The following is a 19,114-nucleotide window of genomic DNA, read 5'->3' as shown; positions in this document are numbered from 1 at the left end:
AAACATGGTCATCACTACAAAAGAAGCTAAAGGAAGAAAATCTCCCAGTAAAAAGTACAAATGAAATCCAAAATAAACAACAGGAATATTTATGGGAAAATGACAGGGCAAAGTCATTACTTATCAATAGTCACCTTGAATGTAAATGGCCTCACCTCTCCAGTTAAAAGCAGACTGGCTGAATGGATTAAAAAACAAAATCCATCTATTTGCTGCCTACAAGAAACACATCACCTCCACAAAGATGCATGCAGACTGAAAGTGAAAGAATGAAAAAAGATGTTCCATGTAACAGAAACCAAAAAAGATCTGGTATAGCCATCCTAACATCAGACAGAATAGACTTTATTTGTTCATTTTTTTAAAGATTTATTTTTACTTATTTGAAAGACAGAGTTACAAAGAGAGGCAGAGACAAAGAGAGAGAGTTCTTCCATCCACTGGTTCACTCCCCAGAGGGCCGCAATGGCTGGAGCTGTGCCAATCAGGAGCCAGGAGCTTCTTCCAGGTCTCCCATGTGGGTGCAATGGCCCCAGGACTTGGGCCATCTTCTACTGCTTTCCCAGGCTACAGCAGAGAGCTGGATTGGAAGAGGAGCAGCTAGGACTAGAACCAGTGCCCATATGGGATGCCAGCGCTTCAGGCCAGGGCTCCTGCTATGCCACAGTGCCAGCCCCCAGAATAGACTTTAACAACAACAACAACAACAAAAAAAAAAACTGTTAAAAGAGACAAAGGAGTGCACTATGTAATGATTAAGGGATCAATTCAACAGGAAGATATAACTATTATAAATGGATATGTACCTAATTACAGGACATTTGGCTATTTAAAAGCAATGTTAATAAATCTAAAGGGACACACAGACTCCAATACAATCATAATGGGGGACATCAATACCCCACTTCAGCAATGGACAGATCAACCAGACAGAAAATCAGCAAGGAAACAGATTTAATCACACTATAGACCAAGAGGACCTAATGCATATGTACGGAACTTTCCATCCTATAGTAGAAAACAAATTCTTCTCACCAGTGCATGGAACTTTCTATAGGATAGACCACACGCTAGGCCATAAAGCAAGTCTCAGAAAATTCAAGAAAACTGAAACAAACCATGCATCTTAATGGACCACAATGGAAAAAAGCGAGAAATCAGCAACTCAGGAATCTCTAGAACACATGCAAACACATGGAGACTGAACAACATGATGTTAACTGAACAGTGGGTCACAGAAGAAATCAAAAGAGAAATCAAAAACTTTCTGGGAACAAGTGAAGATGACAATACAAAATATCAAACCCTATGGGATATAGCAAAAGCAGTGATATTAAGAGGAAAGTTTATAGCAATTGGCGCCTACCTCAAGAAATTGAAAGGCATCAAATAAATCAGCCATCAACGCATCTTAAGGATCTAGAAAACCAACAGCAAACCAAACCCAAAACCAGTAGGAGAAAAGAAATAATTAAAATTAGAGAATAAACAAATTGAAATAAAAAATACAAAAGATCAGCAAAACAAAGAGCTGGTATGTTGAAAAAATAAATAAACTGACACACTATTAGCCCAACTAACCAAAAACAGCAGGGAGAAGACCAAAAATCAATAAAATTAGAGATGAAAAAGAAAATGTAACTACAGGCACCAAAGTAATAAGAATCATCAGAAATTACTACAAAGACTTGTGTGTCAACAAACTGGGAAATCTAGTAGAAATGGATAAATTCCTGGACACATACAATCTACCTAAATTGAGCCATGAAGACACAAAAAAACCTAAACAGCCCCATAACCAAGTCAGAAATTGAATCAGTAATAAAGGCCCTCACAACAAAGAAAAACCCAAGACTGGACAGCTTCACCATGGAATTCTACCATACATTTAAAGAAGAACTAACTCCAATTCCTCTCGAGAGGGAATCCTCCCAAATTTTTTCTATGATGCCAACATCACCTTAATTCCTAAACCCAGAAAAGATGCAACAGAGAAAGAAAACTACAGACCAACTTCCCTGATGAACATAGATGCAAAAATCCTCAACAAAATTCCGGCCAATTGAATCCAACTACACACCAGAAAGATCATTCACCCAGACAAAGTGGGATTTATCCCTGGTATGCAGGGATGGTTCAATATTCGTACATCAATGTGATACACCACATTAACAAATCGAAGAACAAAAACCATATTATTATCTCAATAGATGCAGAGAAAGCATTTGATAAAATTCAATGCAATTTCATGAGGAAACTCTAAGCAAATTGGGTACAGAAGGAACATTCCTGAACACAATCAAGGCAATTTATGACAAAACCACAACCACCATCCTATTGAATGGGGAAGCATTCCCATTGAGATCTGGAACCAGACTAGGATGCCCATTCTCACCATTGCTATTCAATATAGTCCTGGAATTTTTAGCCAGAGCCATTAGGCAAGAAAAAGAAATCAAAGGGATACAAATCAGGAAGAAGAAGTCAAATTATCCCTCTTTCCAGACAACATGATTCAATATATAGGGGATCCAAAAGACTCCACTGAGAGACTCCTGGAACTCATAACAGTTTGGTAAAGTGGAGGGATATAAAGTCAACACACAAAAATCAACAACCTCTGTATACACAGGCAATGCCACGACTGAGAAAGAACTTCTAAGATCAATCCCATTCACAATAGCTACAAAAAAAAAATCAAATACCTTGGAATAAATTTAACCAAGGATGTCAAAGATCTCTATGATGAGAATTACACAAAACATTAAAGAAAGAAATAGAAGAAGATACAAAAAATTGAAAAAAGCCTTCCATGTTCATGAATTGGAAGAATCAATATCATCAAAATGTCCATTCTTCCAAAAGCAATTTGCAGATTCAATGTGATACTAATCAAAATACCAACAACATTCTTCTCAGATTTAGAAAAAATGATGCTGAAATTCAGATGGAAACACAGGAGACCCCAATAGCTAATGCAATTTTATATAACAAAAACAAAGCCAGAGGTATCATAATACCAGATTTTAAGACATACTACAGGGCAGTTATAATCAAAAAAGCCTGGTTATGGTACAAAAACATGTGGATAGACTGATGAAACAGAACAGAAATGCCAGAAATCAATCCACACATTTATCTACAACCAACTTATCTTTGACAAAGGAGCTAAAATCAATTCCTGGAGCAGGGACAGTCTCTTCAACAAATAGTCCTGGGAAAACTGAAACTCCACATGCAGAAGTATGAAGCAAGACCCCTACCCTACGCCTTACACAGAAACCCACTCAACATGGATTAAAGACCTAAATCTATGGCCCAATGCCATCAAATTATTAGAGAACATTAGGGAAAGTCTGCAAGACACTGGCGTAGGCAAGGACTCCTTGGGAAAGACCCCAGAGGCACAGGAAGTCAAAGCCAAAAATTGACAAATGGGATTACATCAAGAAGCTGAGAAGCTTCTGCACTGCAGAGGAAGCACTCGGCGAAGTGGAGAGGCAACCGACAGAATGGGAGAAATTACTTGCAAACTATGCAACAGAGAAAGGATCAATAACCAGAACATATAACAACATCAAGAAACTCAACAACAGAAAAGCAAACAACCCAGCTAAGAAACGGGCACAGGGGCCAGTGCTGTGGTGTAGTGGGTAAGGCCATCACTTGCAGTGCCAGCATCCCATGTGGGTACCAGTTCAGGTCCCAGCTGCTCCACTTCCAATCCAGCTCTCTGCTATGGCCTGGGAAAGCAGTGAAGGATGGTTCAAGTCCTTGGGCCCCTGCACCTACATGGGAGACCCAGAGGAGGCTCCTGGCTCCTGGCTCTGGATCAGCACAGCTCCAGTCATTGCAGCTATCTGGGGAGTAAACCAGCAGATGCAAGATCTCTCTCTGCCTCTCCTCTCTCCCTCTCTCCCTCTCTCTCTCTCTCGGCTTCTCCTACTCTCTCTGTGTAACTCTTTAAGATTTACTTTATTTATTTCAAAGACAGAGTTACAGAGAGGTAGAGACAGAGAGAGAGGTCTTCCATCCACTGGTTCACTCCCAGAGCCAGGAGTTTCTTCCGGGTCTCCCACACAGGTGCAGGGGCCCAAGGACTTGGGCCACCTTTCACTGCTTTCCCAGGCCATAGCAGAGAGCTAGATCGGAAGAGGAACAGCCAGGACTAGAACCGGTGCCCATATGGGATGCTGGCACTTCAGGCCAGGGCTTTAACCCATTGCACCATAGCGCTGACCCCTCGAGTAACTCTTTGAAATAAATGAATAAATCTTAAAAAAAAAAAAAAAAAAAGCAATGCACAAAGGACTTAAACAGACATTTTTCAAAAGAGGAAATTCAAATGGCCAAGAGACACATGAAAAAACCCTCAGGATCACTAGCCCACAGGGAAATGCAAGTGAAAACCACAATGAGGTTTCACCTCACTCCAGTTAGAATGACTTTCATACAGAAACCAACAAACAACAGATGCTGGCAAGGATGTGAGGGAAAAGGCACACTAACGCACTGTTGGTGGGAATGCAAACTGGTAAAGCCACTATGAAACACAGTATGGAAATACCTCAGAAATCTGAATATAGACCTAATATATGACCCAGCCATCCCACTCCTGGGAATGTACCCAAGGGAAATGAAATCAGCATATGAAAGAGTTATCTGCACCCCCATGTTTATTGCAGCTCAACTCACAATAGCTAAGACATGGAATCAACCCAAATGCCCATCAGCTGAAGACTGGATAAAGAAATTATGGTGGGCCAGCGCAGCGGCTCAATAGGCTAATCCTCCACCTTGTGGCGCCGGCACACCAGGTTCTAGTCCTGGTCAGGGCACCAGATTCTGTCCTGGTTGCCCCTCTTCCAGGCCAGCTCTCTGCTGTGGCCCGGGAGGGCAGTGGAGGATGGCCCAAGTGCTTGGGCCCTGCACCCCATGGGAGACCAGAAGTACCTGGCTCCTGCCTTCGGATCAGTGTGGTGCACCAGCCGCAGTGACCATTGGAGGGTGAACCAATGGCAAAGGAAGACCTTTCTCTCTGTCTTTCTCTCTCACTGTCCACTCTGCCTGTTAAAAAATAAAAATAAAAAAGAAAGAAAAAGAAAGAAAAAGAAAGAAAAAGAAAGAAAAAGAAAGAAAAAGAAAGAAAAAGAAAGAAAGAAAGAAAGAAAGAAAGAAAGAAAGAAAGAAAGAAAGAAAGAAAGAAAGAAAGAAAGAAGGAAATTATGGTATATGTACACCACAGAATACTACACAGTGGAAAAAATAGAACAAAAACAAAATCTGGTCAGTTGCAACAAAATGAATGAAACTGTAAAACACCACAGTTAGTGAAATAAGCCAGTCCCAAAGGGACAAATACCACATGTTCCCTCTGACCTGTGATAACTATTAACAGAGTACCTAAAAGGTAATCTATAGAAGTGAAATTGACACTTTGAGAAGCAATGACTTCGAACAGCCCTTGTTTTGATTGTTGAGGAATGTTTTTTTTCTTTTTTTATACTATTTGTTGAATTCTTTACTTAACCTAGAGTTAATCGTATGTGTATAACATTAACTGAAAATCGATCTTGGTTAAAAAAATAAAAGAATGAGAATAGGAGAGGCAGGAGGAAGAGGGGTGGGAGAGTGGATGGGAGGACGGGTATGGTGGGAAGAATCACCATGTTCCTAAAGTTGCAATTATGAAATGTTTGTATTCCCTAAATAAAAGGTTTCTGGGGAAAAAATGAGATTGTTATGATTGAGTAAATGAATATGCCAAATTGCTCAATGTACACGTGGGGTCATGGTGCAGTATATGGTTTATATATCAATAAAGTTTTTTTTTTTAATAAAAGTGAACAAGCAGATGAAAGGCCTCTGTGTCAATCTGCCTTTCAAATAAATCTTTAAAAAAATCTACAGAGATCCAATTATCTGTTTCCACAAGAAACATAAAAATATAAACAAGATTAAAAACACAGATTAAAAGTACAGGGATGGCCAGGATAGCACTAATCAAAAGAAAGAAGGAACAGCAATGTTGGCTTGGATAGAGCAGACTTAGAGTCTGCTAAGTCATCAGAAATCAAGGGTCAGTTCTCCAAACTCTAACGTGTATGCTCCAAACAACACAGTATCACAGAACTAACACCAGGGCATCTGGAGATGCCAACACCCCCTCCTTGGGTCAGTAGTTGATAAACCCAGCCAGAGAGACTCAGTGAGGATCTAGATGCACAGGGCGATACCACCACCCAGCAGGACCTAGCTGACATGTACTTACATGCCTCAGGCAACAACAGAACACGGGTTCTTCTCCAAAGACCCCAGCAGGAAGACAAGTCCCAGCCTGGGAGAGAACCCTTGTAAACCAGACACCTGACAGAGGACTTGTGTGCAGAACAGCTAAAGAACTCTTACGACTCAATAAGAATCCAGCCGAATCAAACAACTGGCAAAAGACTTGGAGAAACACTCACCCACGAAGTCACGGGCAGAGTGAATGAGCATAGCAAGCGTTGTTGTCAAAAGTGCAAAGTAAAACCACAGGGAGATGATTATCTACCCACTAGGAGGGCCCTCACCCAAGGACAGACAACACCAAGTGGGTGGAGAAGCCATAACCCTCATACACTGCTGACAGGAAATAAACATCCGTGATCTTAGCAGAAAACCCAGAATTCCACTCGGAGGAATCCATCCAGGAGAGATGAGGAGGGCACACAGAGGCTTACACGTCTGTGTCCATAGAAGCGTGACTCACGGTAACCAAGATTCAGAAGCCAAATGTCCACCAACAGGCGACTCAGTAATTATTGATCTCATGTCTTTGTTTCCGTAAAGTGTCCAGAAAGGACAGAGAGCAAGCAGGGTAGGGATTGGCCGACGCTGAGGCTGAGGGCGGAGCTGGAAGCAGACTTTCTGTTTGGGATGATGGAGATGCTACAGGCTTGAATCCCAGCGAGGGTTGCCCAACCATAAACATTTAATAAAATCCTTGCATTGTTTGCTGACAATGGGTGGGTTTCTGTAGACCATAAATTATATCTCAACACATTTATTTGAAGGGTGTTAACAGGCATTCCTCAGTCCCACCCCCGAATGCTGTTAAGAATTTCTAGATATAAAGTTCACAAATATGCATTTGACTAAGTCCAATCCTATGCAGGAAAAAGGCTCTGGGTCAACTTACCAGGACCCGATCACGTTCTAGATTAAGATGCAATTAACTGGGGGCTAGCACTGTGACGAAGTAGGTAAAGCCGCTGCCTACAATGCCAGCATCCCATATGGGTGCCAGTTCAAGTCCTGGCTGCTGCACTTCTGATCCAGCTCTCTGCTATGGCCTGGGAAGGCAGTATAAGATGGCCCAAGTCCTTGGACCCCTGCACCCGTGTGGGAGATCTGGAAGAAGCTCCTGGCTCCTGGCTTCAGATCAGTGCAGCTCTGGCTGTTGTGGCCAATTGGGGAGTGAACCAGCGGATGGAAGACCTCTCTCTCTCTCGCTCTCTGTCTCTCTCTCTCTGCCTCTCCTTCTCTATGTAACTCTTTCAAATAAATAAGTCTTTTTTAAAAAAAGATGCAATTAATTTGTCATAAAATCTATGTTTAAAAAGGCAGGGATCTATTTAAATGAGGGGCTTCCCAAACCAATGTTAGGGGGAATCTCTTTTGAGAGTTAGGAAGAGGGGAACTGCATGTGTCTCCCTCCACACACACAAAACATTGGTTTAGGGGCCAGCGTTGTGGCATAGTGGGTTAAGCCACCATCTGTATTCCATATCGGCACCGGTTTGAGTCCCTGCTGCTCTACTACTGATCCAGCTCTTTGCTGATGCACCTAGTGAAACAATGCAAGATGGCCCAAGAGCTTGGGCCCCTGCATCCACATGCGAGACCCGGAAGAAGCTCTAAGCTCTTAGCTTTGGATTGGCCCAGCTCCAGTTGTTGAGCCATTTGGAGAGTGGACCAGCGGATGGAAGACCTCTCTCCCTGTCCCTCCCTCCCTCCCTTTCAAATAAATAACTTTTTTAAAAAAAAAAAAGTTGGTTTAATTGTCAAAGATAAGCAGGTGTCTCTGTTTCGTATTTTTGCCAAAATTTCTGTATCTCTGATACACTCACATGTGTTTTGACAATGGGGAGAGTTGGCAGCTTGGGAAATGTACAGTTTCTCAGGTTTATTTGGTCAGGGACCTTTTCTCCCTCTGAGGATCAGACCTGCTTTAGCAATCTATGGGAAACCACCCTAGGCCAAGAAAAACCCCAAACCACAGCTTATCGTGTATTATACTGTAAGTCAGGAGAGGAAACATCACGCCTGTGGAAGTTCCATCCAATGGCAAATCTCAGAATTTGGGGGAATGAAATTCCTCTTGGCTTCCCGACAGACTGATAGGATGGTATTAACACAAGTACACGGGCCAGCGCCGCGGCTCACTAGGCTAATCCTCCGCCTTGCGGCACCGGCACACCAGGTTCTAGTCCCGGTCGGGGTGCCGGATTCTGTCCCGGTTGCCCCTCTTCCAGGCCAGCTCTCTGCTGTGGCCAGGGAGTGCAGTGGAGGATGGCCCAAGTGCTTGGGCCCTGCACCCCATGGGAGACCAGGAGAAGTACCTGGCTCCTGCCATCAGATCAGCGCGGCGGCCATTGGAGGGTGAACCAACGACGAAGGAAGACCTTTCTCTCTGTCTCTCTCACTGTCCACTCTGCCTGTCAAACACACACACACACACACACACACACACAAGTACACGGACAAACTATGCAGGGCGGCCGCTGGGTGTAGTGGTTAGGACCCCACTCGTGATGTCCATATCCCATGTATCACAGTGCCCGAGTTCAAGTCCAGGCTCTACTCCCGATTCCAGCTTCCTGCCAAGTGCACCCCGGGAAGCACAGCTGGAGCTCAAGCACTTGGGCCCCTGCCACACACAGATGGAGTCCCAGGCCTCTGGCTTCGGTCTGGCCCAGCCCTGGCTGCTGCAGCCATTTGGGGAGTGAACCAGTGAATGGAAGACCTCTCTGTCTCTCCTTTTGTCTTTCTGCCTCTCGAGTACAACAAGTAAACAAAAAACTATGCAAGAAATTCAAAATTCTTTTGCACCAAAATAAATTTAATCTTTCAACTTCCACTCTTCCATGAACTTTCTGAAGCTCCCTCCTATCCTAGGAACCATGACCGTTGAATGCTTTTTAACTTTTCTTTGGCTTTGAGGAGCTATTTATTAAAGTTAGAGCTGAATTCAGAAAGCTTTTTTATTTTTTTAACAGATCAAAAATATATAAAAGCAGAGATACTATGGTGTAAGCAAAGGGTTGCAGTGAGAAGTCAAACTTCTCCCTATTGCTGACTTCACCCCAAATTCTGGTCCCCCGAAGAATCCGCAGGGTTCCAGAGAGTTTCCCCTGAAAAGCAGGATGCTTGTTCACCACTGACATGTGCAGGTCACGGCCAGCACGTGGCCTCCCAGGTTAAGCTGCCACCTGCAGTGCTAGCACAGGCGCTGGTTCGAGTCCCGTCTGCTCCACTTTCAATTCAGCTCCCTGCTAATGCTCCTGGGAAAGCAGTAGAAGATGGCCCAAGTGCTTGGGCCCCTGCACCCATGTGGGAGACCCAGATGAAGCTCTGGGCTCCTGGCTTTGGCCTGGCTCAGCTCAGGCTCTTATGGCCATTTGGTGAGTGAACCAGTGGACAGAACACCTCTTTCTCCATCTCTCCCTCTCTATATAAATCTTTCAGAAATAAAGAAACCTGCAGGACTCTGTACTTGACCTTCGCACCAGAAATCTGAGGCCCACAGAAAGCAACTCAAGTTCTTGGTGCTGATGCAGGCTTGTTAAGGATCTGACCTATTAATCATTGGTGTGGTAGGACTGAACAGGAGGAGCTAAGTGGGGGTGACACAGCACAGGAGAGAAAATGTTGGTTTCAGGACAGGCCATCAGCAAGGAAGAAGCCAGAGGGTAGGGATGTAGACACATCAGGAAAAAAAAAAGATTCTGTTCTAGAACTCGTTCTCAGTATATATTTTAAGCTGCAAATACTACTATTCCCACCAGTGGTTAGAAAACGCCGCTCTCCGCACACCAGCCCACCTGGGATGCATGGTTTGGCGCAAGAGAGATCAGCATTGCAGAAAAATCCAGGGGTTCAGGGGGTACCCTAGGAAGTGAAGATTTCCTCCTGTTCCTCCCTGGTTAACTGGGACACAAACCCACGCTTTCCTGGCATGATCATCTGTAGGGGACCCTGTAGTCTCCAGACTGTGACAGAACAGCGACACACACACACACATAGCCTTTGAACATCCCGCCTGAACACACACGCAGGTAAACCACTCGGCACACGCCCAGACTCAGTCCGTCCCCAATTTGCTGTCCGACACCACTTCTCTCTGCCACCGTGAAAAGGGACTCGGGCGTCTCACACGATTCACGCACGTGGGCGGGCCAGCCCAGCTCACTCACTCACCTGTCCACGATGATGCCATGCGGTATGAGCACATACTCCAGGTCGCCGGAATAGTGCTGCGGGTACGTGAACAAGTTCAAGTCGTAGCCAGGCCAATCGTCCTTAATCTGCAAGAAGCGAATCATTTCAGTGAGGGTGTTCTGCACTGGGAATTCATCTCGAATCAAACAACGGAAAGGATATCATTTGGAACACAGACAACTGAACACAGGGAATTAGACCCTCTCTCTCCCCCAAGGAAGGGCTCCCTGGGGCCAGGCTGCTTGTCTGCTACAGCCTGATATTTGTTTATGACAACAGATACTTACAATGACCTAATACAGGACTTGGCATTGAAGGAAAGACAGCACTTCACTCCTGAGTCTTGACAGTGTAGTTAAGAATATAAACTCAGAGTCTCATGGCAAACCTGCCAGGACTATTTATATAAGTAAACATGGGATTTATATATAAAATTGTCACAAATATACCACCATAAAGAGTAACTATATACTATGTAGCAGATCATCATGTTACATTAATATATGCATTTTTATATAGGCTATTACATTTCTGCTGGCTCTAAGTAACTCATCTGCCTGAAAAAGATTATCAATTAAAAGTGCATCATTGGGGCAGCGCTGTGGTATAGTGGGTAGAGCTCCTATCTGCAGTGCCAGCACCCTATATGGGCACCGGTTCGAGTCCCAGATGCTCCACTTCTGATCCAGCTCTCTGCTGTGGCCTGGGAAAGCAGTAGACGATGGCCCAAGTCCTTGGGCCCCTGCATCAGTGTGGGAAGACCCAGAAGAAGCTCTTGGTTCCTGGCTTAGGATCGGCGCAGGTCTGGCTGTTGCGGCCATCTGGGGAGTGAACCAGTGGATGAAGACTTTTTTCTCTCTCTCTGCCTTTCAATTAAATAAATATTTTTTTAAACAAAAGTGCATTATCAGGGCCAGCACTGTGGCAGTGGGTTAAGCAGCCACCTGCGATGCCAGCATTCCATTCCAGCTTTCTGCTAACGCACACTTGGAGGCTGCAGCCGAGGACTCGAGTAGCTGGGCCCCGGCCATGCTTGTGGGAGACCTGGATTGAGCGCCTAGATGCCGGCTTCAGCCTGGCCCAGGCCCAGCTGTAGTAGGCACTGGGGAGTGAACCAGCACATGGGAGCTCTGTCTCTCTGCCATTCAAATAAATAACTTGATTTAAAAAAAATAACTTAATGAGACTGGAATGGCCCAGTAATTAAAGCGAAGGTATTGAAAGGCGTGTTCATGTGGGCACTTGAGCCAGGGCTACTGGGGAAGCGCTGGCCTAGCCTAGAAAACGGACCTGTTTGTAGCACGGACCGGGGGCAGCCGCTGCCCCGGCACTCCAGGCGTGAGGTTAGGCTTAGAACAGGCAGCAGGAGGGCAGAAAAGGAAGCCGGGTGGTCACGGAACACAGAGAGCAACGGAAGGGCCACACGCTCAGGGCAAGCCACACCCCAGCTATATTCTCAACTGGCTTTCTTCAAGGTCTCTGCACACCTGCGCCCGACTGTCCAGCCCTGAGTTGTCCAGGCCTTTCCTAATGCAGACCACGCTCCTTCCAGCACAACTCCCCACACCATCCCCTCTGCAGCAGGTGCTTTCTCACAACAGGACAGGGCCCTTCTGAGCTATGGAGCTATCCGGGTTTCCTTCACTGCTCCGTCTGGTGCGCTGACCTCGCTCCCTCCACCTCTGTAATCCAAACCCTACCCCACCCCTGCGCTCACTCCCTCCACCTCTAATTCAAACCCTACTTCACCCCTGCACTCACTCCCTCCACCTCTAATCCAAACCCTACCCCACCCCTGCACTCACTCCCTCCACCTCTAATCCAAACCCTACTTCACCCCTGCACTCACTCCCTCCACCTCTAATCCAAACCCTACCCCACCCCTGCACTCACTCCCTCCACCTCTGTAATCCAAACCCTACTTCACCCCTGCACTCGCTCCCTCCACCTCTAATCCAAACCCTACCCCACCCCTGCACTCACTCCCTCCACCTCTAATCCAAACCCTACCCCTCACTCCTGCACTCACTCCCTCCACCTCTGTAATCCTAACCCTACCCCACCCCTGCACTCACTCACTCCCTCCACCTCTGTAATCCTAACCCCACCCCTGCCCTCACTCCCTCCACCTCTGTACTCCAAACCCTACCCCCCAACCCTGTTTCCTATATGCCTGGTTGTCCTTGCAGCTCTGTTCTAGGGGAGAACACAGTTGAGGCTCCCTGAGAAGACGCCACCCCTCCCCACCTCCGCAGCCTCTCGCTCTCCGCCCTGTCTGCTGCTGTGCTTCGAGAGCTCGCTCCCTGCTCCACGGAGTGCTGGACACCTCCCTGCTCACCACACACTCCTCCTCACACAGGACTCAGTTCCCCTCACTGGAGTTTTGGAAGGGGAGCTCCTGGGCCAGCCCTCACCCACTCCCAGCGAGGGGACGCTGGAATGCCCACCAATGCTGACTCGTGTTACTTGTGCCCTCCCGGTGAGGGGCAGCTCATCCATCCAGCTGCTCAAACCAAAACCTGGGAGATGCCATGGACTCCTCTCCACCCCCTCATGCAATACATCAGCTGATTCTATCCACAGTTCCTTCAAAATTTCACTATGCCTGGGGTTGGGGGTGGGAGGTATGGGGTGTTCAGAAAAGTAGTTAAGATGCCTGCACTGGGGCCAGCGTTGGGGCATAGTGGGTAAAGCCGCCGCCTGCACTGTCAGCATCCCATATGGGTGCCAGTTCGAGTCCCGGCTGCTCCACTTCTGATCCAGCTCTCTATATGGCCCGAGAAGGCAGTAGAAGATGGCCCAAGTCCTTGGGCCCCTGCACCCACGTGGGAGACCTGGAGGAGGCTCCTGGCTTCGGATCAGTACAGCTCCAGCCACTGTGGCCAAATGGGGAGTAAACCAGCAGATGGAAGATCTCTCTCTCTCTCTCTCTCTGCCTCTCTTACTCTGTGTAACTCTGACTTTCAAGTAAATTAAAAAAAAAAAAAAAAAAAGATGCCTGCATCCCATATCCAAGTGCCTAGCTTCAAGTTCATGTCTGTTTCCGATTCCTGCTTCCTGCTAATGCACATCCCTGACACCCACATAGGAGACCTGGATGGAGTTCCTGGCTCCTGGATGTAGCTTGGCCCTGGTTATTGTGGACAGTTGGTGAGTGAACCAACAGATAGATGATCTCTCTCACTAAATAAATAAATAACCAAAAATATTTTAACCAGGCGCACCTCTCAGCCCCTTCACCCCACCCGGGTGCATGCCAGCATCATTCTCCCTGGGCGAGCACCATAGCTGCTGGCTTGTATGCTGGCTTCCGCTCTCACAGCCCTTCCACGGTGTGGCCAGAGGGCTTCTGTAAAAACGCACCCCATATCCGCACAGCCTCCGACTTTAAGGCTCTCTCATTTTCACTCTGAGCAAACTCGGGGGTCATCACCAGGCCCCACAAGAGTCTACCTCCCCCACCTGGTGCCCAGGCACCCTCTCCCTCCCAGCTCCAGCACCATTCTCCCTGCTGGTTCTGTATTCTGCCAGCCTTATTCCTGCCTCCCAAGCCTGGCACCTGCCATTTCTTTGAGCCTACAATCCTCTTGCCCTAATGTCCTCATGGCTGGCTCACTTCTCCCCAGACTTCACTATGCTGAGACCTTCCCCGGCTACATCCGAACAATGCCCCTCTCCCCACTCACCTCTGCATGGCTCTCTCCAGCTAGACTGTCCTGCTCAGCATGTATTCCCACTGCATGTGTGTGTGTGCGTGTACATGCACACCTCGCCACGCCTCCTCCCACTGCCCGTGCCTTTCTGCAAAGACCTTACCTTACTCATTGTTGAATGCCCAGTGCCCAGAACACGTACTCAAACTTCACCGAATTAATAGCACAGCCTCCATCCACAGGCTACCCAACTACCTGATCTCGAGCCTCAAGCCTCGGCTTGTCTCCGTGTGATAAAGCTCACCACTGTAGAAACCTCTGGACATACCTATATCTACCACACCCAAGGGCAGGCTGATGGCCAAACGGGCTGATGTCAGCAGCCTACTCGACAAGGATCCCATTACTGCCTCCTAAGCCAGCAGACTGGGGAGTGGGAGATTTGACTTTGCACAGAGCAGCTCTGGCCCTCACCCTGAGAATTCCTCAGGTTTGCCACACCCTCCAGCACCACAGGGGTTGGTCAGAGCCTTGCCTATCAGCTGTGTATGATCAGTTCACAGCAAAGCCTATCCAAGAACGCTGACCAGGTACCGGGTTACAGGGAGCGTCTCCAAGGTCACAGTGTTTTCACACACACACACACACACACACAGACACACACACACACCTCATTCTCTTCCTAGACCCCCTCCTTGGGGCAGGTAGGGGGTGCATTAACTAGTGGTCCTCTGAGCCCCCTCCTCCCACCATGCAAGTCCTTACTGCCCCTGCTCTGGTCGGATCTCTGCGACCACTCCACCCCAAGTTCAAGAGCCTGGCTCCAACACTACTTCCCCATCTGAGACTCGGTTTCTTCTTTTAAACAAGACCCAAATGAAACCTATGGGTGGAGAATGCAAGGAGACTAAACAGTGCACTTAGAGCACCTAGTACCTGGTATATAAGAAGCACTTAACAAACGATGCCAAAAAAAAGATGACAAGAATGCCAAAAATGAGTGCCTGGAGGGCACAAAGATAAGAAATAACACAGGCCTCAGCATAAAAGCCCCAGCAGTCTCCCACAGCCCAGAGGCCACACAGAGCCACAGTGGATGGTAGGGACACGGGAGCCCGACACGCCTGGGCCAGGTTCTGGCACAAGACTATTTCCAAGTCTCAGCGCACTCAGCAATAAGACGAAGTCCCGTGGCCACTCTGCAGATTAACGGAGATAAAGGATATCAGATGCATATCTGTGTCTGGTCTACAGCAATTATGCCATAAATGCTCATGCTTTGATGGGTTAGCACAAGATCACTGAATTACAAAGCACATGTCTTTATTCACTTCAACAGGTGCATCAAACTCACTGCCAGCCTTCCCGCCCTAATGAAGGCTGTGGTGCTCTGAAGCTGTTCTGCAATTCAGATTGGCCATTATTTCCAATTAAATTTAAAAAAAAAAAAAGCATTTCTATTGTTGCGAGGAAGGATCTTCCGGCTTACACTCTGCCATCCTTACCAATGTGGGCAAATCGTGTTGAGGATTAGGCTAAACCTGGAGGAACAGAGCTGGCCACAAACTAGATGATTACGTTATTCACTTGCTTTTAAAAAATCCAAACAAGACATCCTTAAACAGTTCCAGTTTCACAGATAATGCGTCCTAAGTTTATTCCGCACAATGCTTGCTCTGTTCAAAACAGCAACGCAACGCCAAGCTGGGAGAGTGACAAACACATCGCCAAGGCATTTTATACAACATCCAGATCCCAGAGCTCTCTCATTTCGAGATCTACTGCAAACCTTTCTGAGTCATTCAAAATAAATTTTTTTTTGCTGAGAATACCTGTTGCATTGTTTTTCCAGATTTTCCCCACTCGGAAAGACAGAGAGGCAGCTTAGCCCAGCTCTCCTCCTGCAGGCAGGGCTGCTGGGGATCAGGTTCACGACTACTAGCCCAGCCCCAGAGCCAGGGAGCAGGGTGCACACTGGTGGGCGGCTGCTTCAGAAACACGCGTTTGAACAGCCGGGTCTATGCAGTTTGCTGAGAGAAGACCCTTAGGTTCTGCACCCACAGGAGCGAGGTGCACCCACAGGTACCACCTGCCATCTTGAAGGTTTTGCTCTGCTGGGGCGTTGAACACACACCGAGGCAATACTTTCAGCAACCTGTTGAAGCTGGGTTTGGGCAGATTACCTACACCTGACACAGCTTCCTGGGGCTGGAGACAGCAGCAGGGAGCCAACTCTCACAGAAGCACAACCATGGTTTCCAATTCTTCTCATTCCAATCAGACTCGCTCGTGCAGGGACTTACTAGGGCTCTTTTGAGAATGCTTTGGTAAAAACCAAACCAACCAAATAACCAATAACATGACTCCCAAAAGCCAGGTGGACAGAGATCTTCACCTCTAAGAAGTGACTACACCAGCCCCAGATCAAGTGACAGGCCGACTCTGCTCTCAGCATCTGGAGCACGTACTCTAGGTAGGGACGTGGATCTGCTACCACTTGTTCATGAGTGCTAAGGCGCTGTCCCCTCAGCTCAGTTGCAGCCACCTGCAGGCAAGGGGTCTCCTGAATCTCTCATTCCCGCTGCCTCCTGACAATCTACGCTCTCGTCTCTGCCTCCACCCTTTGGCCCGGTTCCCCTAGCCATCTTCTTCACCACGTCTCTGCCAACTCACTTTCTTCTGGACACGTCCTTGGGTAATTTATCCAATACCTACGCTGATCCTTCCAACTACTCTATCCTGTTGCTCCTGCACCTGCCTCTCCTCAAACTATTCCTTATGTATTACAGAGACAGACACCTAGACTGAGAAAGCTCTTATAGGCTGCTTCACTTCCCCAGCGACCACAACCACCTGACTGCAAGCGAAACCAGGAGCCAGCAACTTAGTCTAGGTTCTCCCACCTGACTACAAGCAGGGACTCAACCAATGGAGCCATCACCTGGTGCATCGAAGGCTCTTCATTGCGGGAGGCTGGAATTGGGAGCTGGAGCCATCAATTGAACCCACATACCACAATATGGGGATGCAGGTGTGTCCACTGCTAGACCAAATTGGCAGCTTCACACCAGCAAGGACAGCTACAGTGGTCCTTCCCAAGGGTGCCATCTCTGAAATTCTCTCCAGGGATTCCAGCCTCCTGGGCAGCAGAGGAGCCGGAAGCTGGCTCAATCCTGCCTCTACCACTTGCTGGTATTTGCTATTCTGTGTCTCGGTTTACTCCTGTGGAAACTGGAAAGCATAACCGACCCACCTACAGATTCGTGAGGACGACAGTAACGACCCGGCGAAAGCACAGTAAACACTCAATAAATGCATGCGACCAACACCTGCCCCCTTTCCTCACTGGTACCAAAACTTCCATTTGGTCTTTGCATCCCCCATTTGGTCTTTGCATCCCATCCTGGAGGGCTGTCTTCCCGGACAATTCACCGCGTCCAGTTCTCTCTCCTTCCGGACCCTGGCTGCCAGGCCCTTCTGCCCACCGGCACTGTGCACTCCCTCCGAACTCCATCTGCCTGCTTTTGTCTGTCTTAGGGCGATCTAAGGATCCCAAGCTCTCCTGGGACCAGACCGCTTACCCGTGGGTGATTTCCAACCTCAGCGCGGCCGCACGAACTGTAGCAATATCCACGCTGCCCATTTGTGCTCACGGGCAGATGGGCTGTGCGTCACAGCGAGGCCTCGCCCCTCCTCGACCACCCTCACCCCCACTCACAGCCGCCAGCCCAGCTTAAACCGCTCCTGGGGAGGCCGCACAGCGGGGGGGGGGGGGCGGTCTCCAGCTGGACCCCAGCGCCTGATCCCAGACACCCAGGGGGTGGGGGGCGTCTGGCGGACACGGTCGAGGGCTGGCGGGCAGGGCTACGCAGGCTGGGCTCTGGGGACCCCCAGCACGGGCACAGGCGGCGCACAGCGCCCCACGTCCCCACGGTATCCGCGGTAGAAACGCGCCTTGCAGACCGCGCCAGGCAGCTGAGTGCGCACGGGAGCGAGAGCCCAGCTGCGGCGAGGAACAAAGCGGAGCCGCGCTCCTCCACCCACCCCGCCGCGCCACGGAGGGCTCCCCGGGGGGCGCGCCCGGCTCGGCCCGCCGCGGGGACTCGGCATTTACCACGACGCCGCGCCCGCCGCCTGGCGCCTCCTCGCCGCTCCCGGCCATGTTCCTCGCGGGCAGAGCGGGAAGGAAGGGTCGGGGGGCGGGGATGCAGCCGCCCCGCCCCGAGCCCTCCGGCGCGGGGAAAGCCGGCGCTGGCGCCGCTCCAGCCGGCCGGGAGCAGCTGCGGAGCCGGCGCGCCGCACCTGAGCGCGGGCCCCCGGGCGCGTCCCGCGGGACTCGGCGCGCACGGACGGGGCGGGATCACGCCGGGCGGCGTCCCCGGCTCCCAGGTGTGCAGGATGCGCGCTCGAAGCCGAGAGAGCCGCGCTCGCCTCTGCGCGGGGTGGGGGCTCCCGCGTGGCCGTCTTGGGTCTGCGAGACGCCCGGGCGGTCACGGGCTGGACGGCGGGGCGCGGCGCTCCCCGGTGGCCCGCAGCCGCCCCGGGGAGGCTCAAAAACGTGGCTGTGCGCTGGGCCCATGCACCTGGGGGAGCTGGACTGGAAATGCTAAGGAGCGGGTCTGCGGCCCATTGAGGCGTAAACCCCACCAGGCTCGCGATGAAACAAATGTTGCATCCTTGGAACACAATTAAGATACATTCTATGAAGGCCGGACCAAGGAACAGACAGGGTTGTGTGTGTGTGTGTGTGTGTGTGTGTGTGTAAGTCAGGTTCATTTTGTTCATTTTCTTTGTATGTGTCAGTAATTATTTTGTGCAATCTGACTACATAAAGTCGCACTTTTTAATCACAAAAAGTATTTGCAAAGACTGGTACCCAAGAACAGCAATGCATTTTTCTTTTTAAAATCCAGCTTTGATTTTTCATCTTGCAGGATGAGGATTTAGAAGCCAAATGCTTTTTGAATCTCAGATTTGTG

The 19,114-nt window shown here is 48.8% G+C and overlaps 1 protein-coding gene across 10 annotated transcripts in view; it reads right to left on the bottom strand.

Annotated features, from left to right (window-relative positions):
- PRTFDC1 (phosphoribosyl transferase domain containing 1) overlaps positions 1-18,445 on the bottom strand; it is an 84,712-nt gene extending 66,267 nt beyond the window's left edge. For 4 of the 10 annotated variants that reach the window (XR_007909775.2, XM_051821000.2, XM_051821002.2 and 1 more), the window contains exons 1-2: positions 18,180-18,305; positions 10,462-10,568 (exon numbers count right to left, since the gene is read on the bottom strand). Coding sequence is in view for 8 of the 10 variants with exons in the window: in XM_051821000.2 (XP_051676960.2) it covers positions 10,462-10,568; positions 18,180-18,245 (173 nt within the window). In the remaining 2 variants the exon portion in view is untranslated. Of the gene's footprint in view, positions 1-10,461; positions 10,569-17,716; positions 17,833-18,179 lie in introns of those variants that run through there. The other 6 variants (XM_051821007.2, XM_070056120.1, XM_051821003.2 and 3 more) reach the window with 4 other exon arrangements.
- Positions 18,446-19,114: the final 669 nt, after the last annotated feature.

This window comes from Oryctolagus cuniculus, chromosome 13, assembly GCF_964237555.1.
Source record: "Oryctolagus cuniculus chromosome 13, mOryCun1.1, whole genome shotgun sequence".
Taxonomy (NCBI): Eukaryota; Metazoa; Chordata; class Mammalia; order Lagomorpha; family Leporidae; genus Oryctolagus; species Oryctolagus cuniculus.
This window is presented reverse-complemented; position numbering and strand designations above follow the sequence as displayed.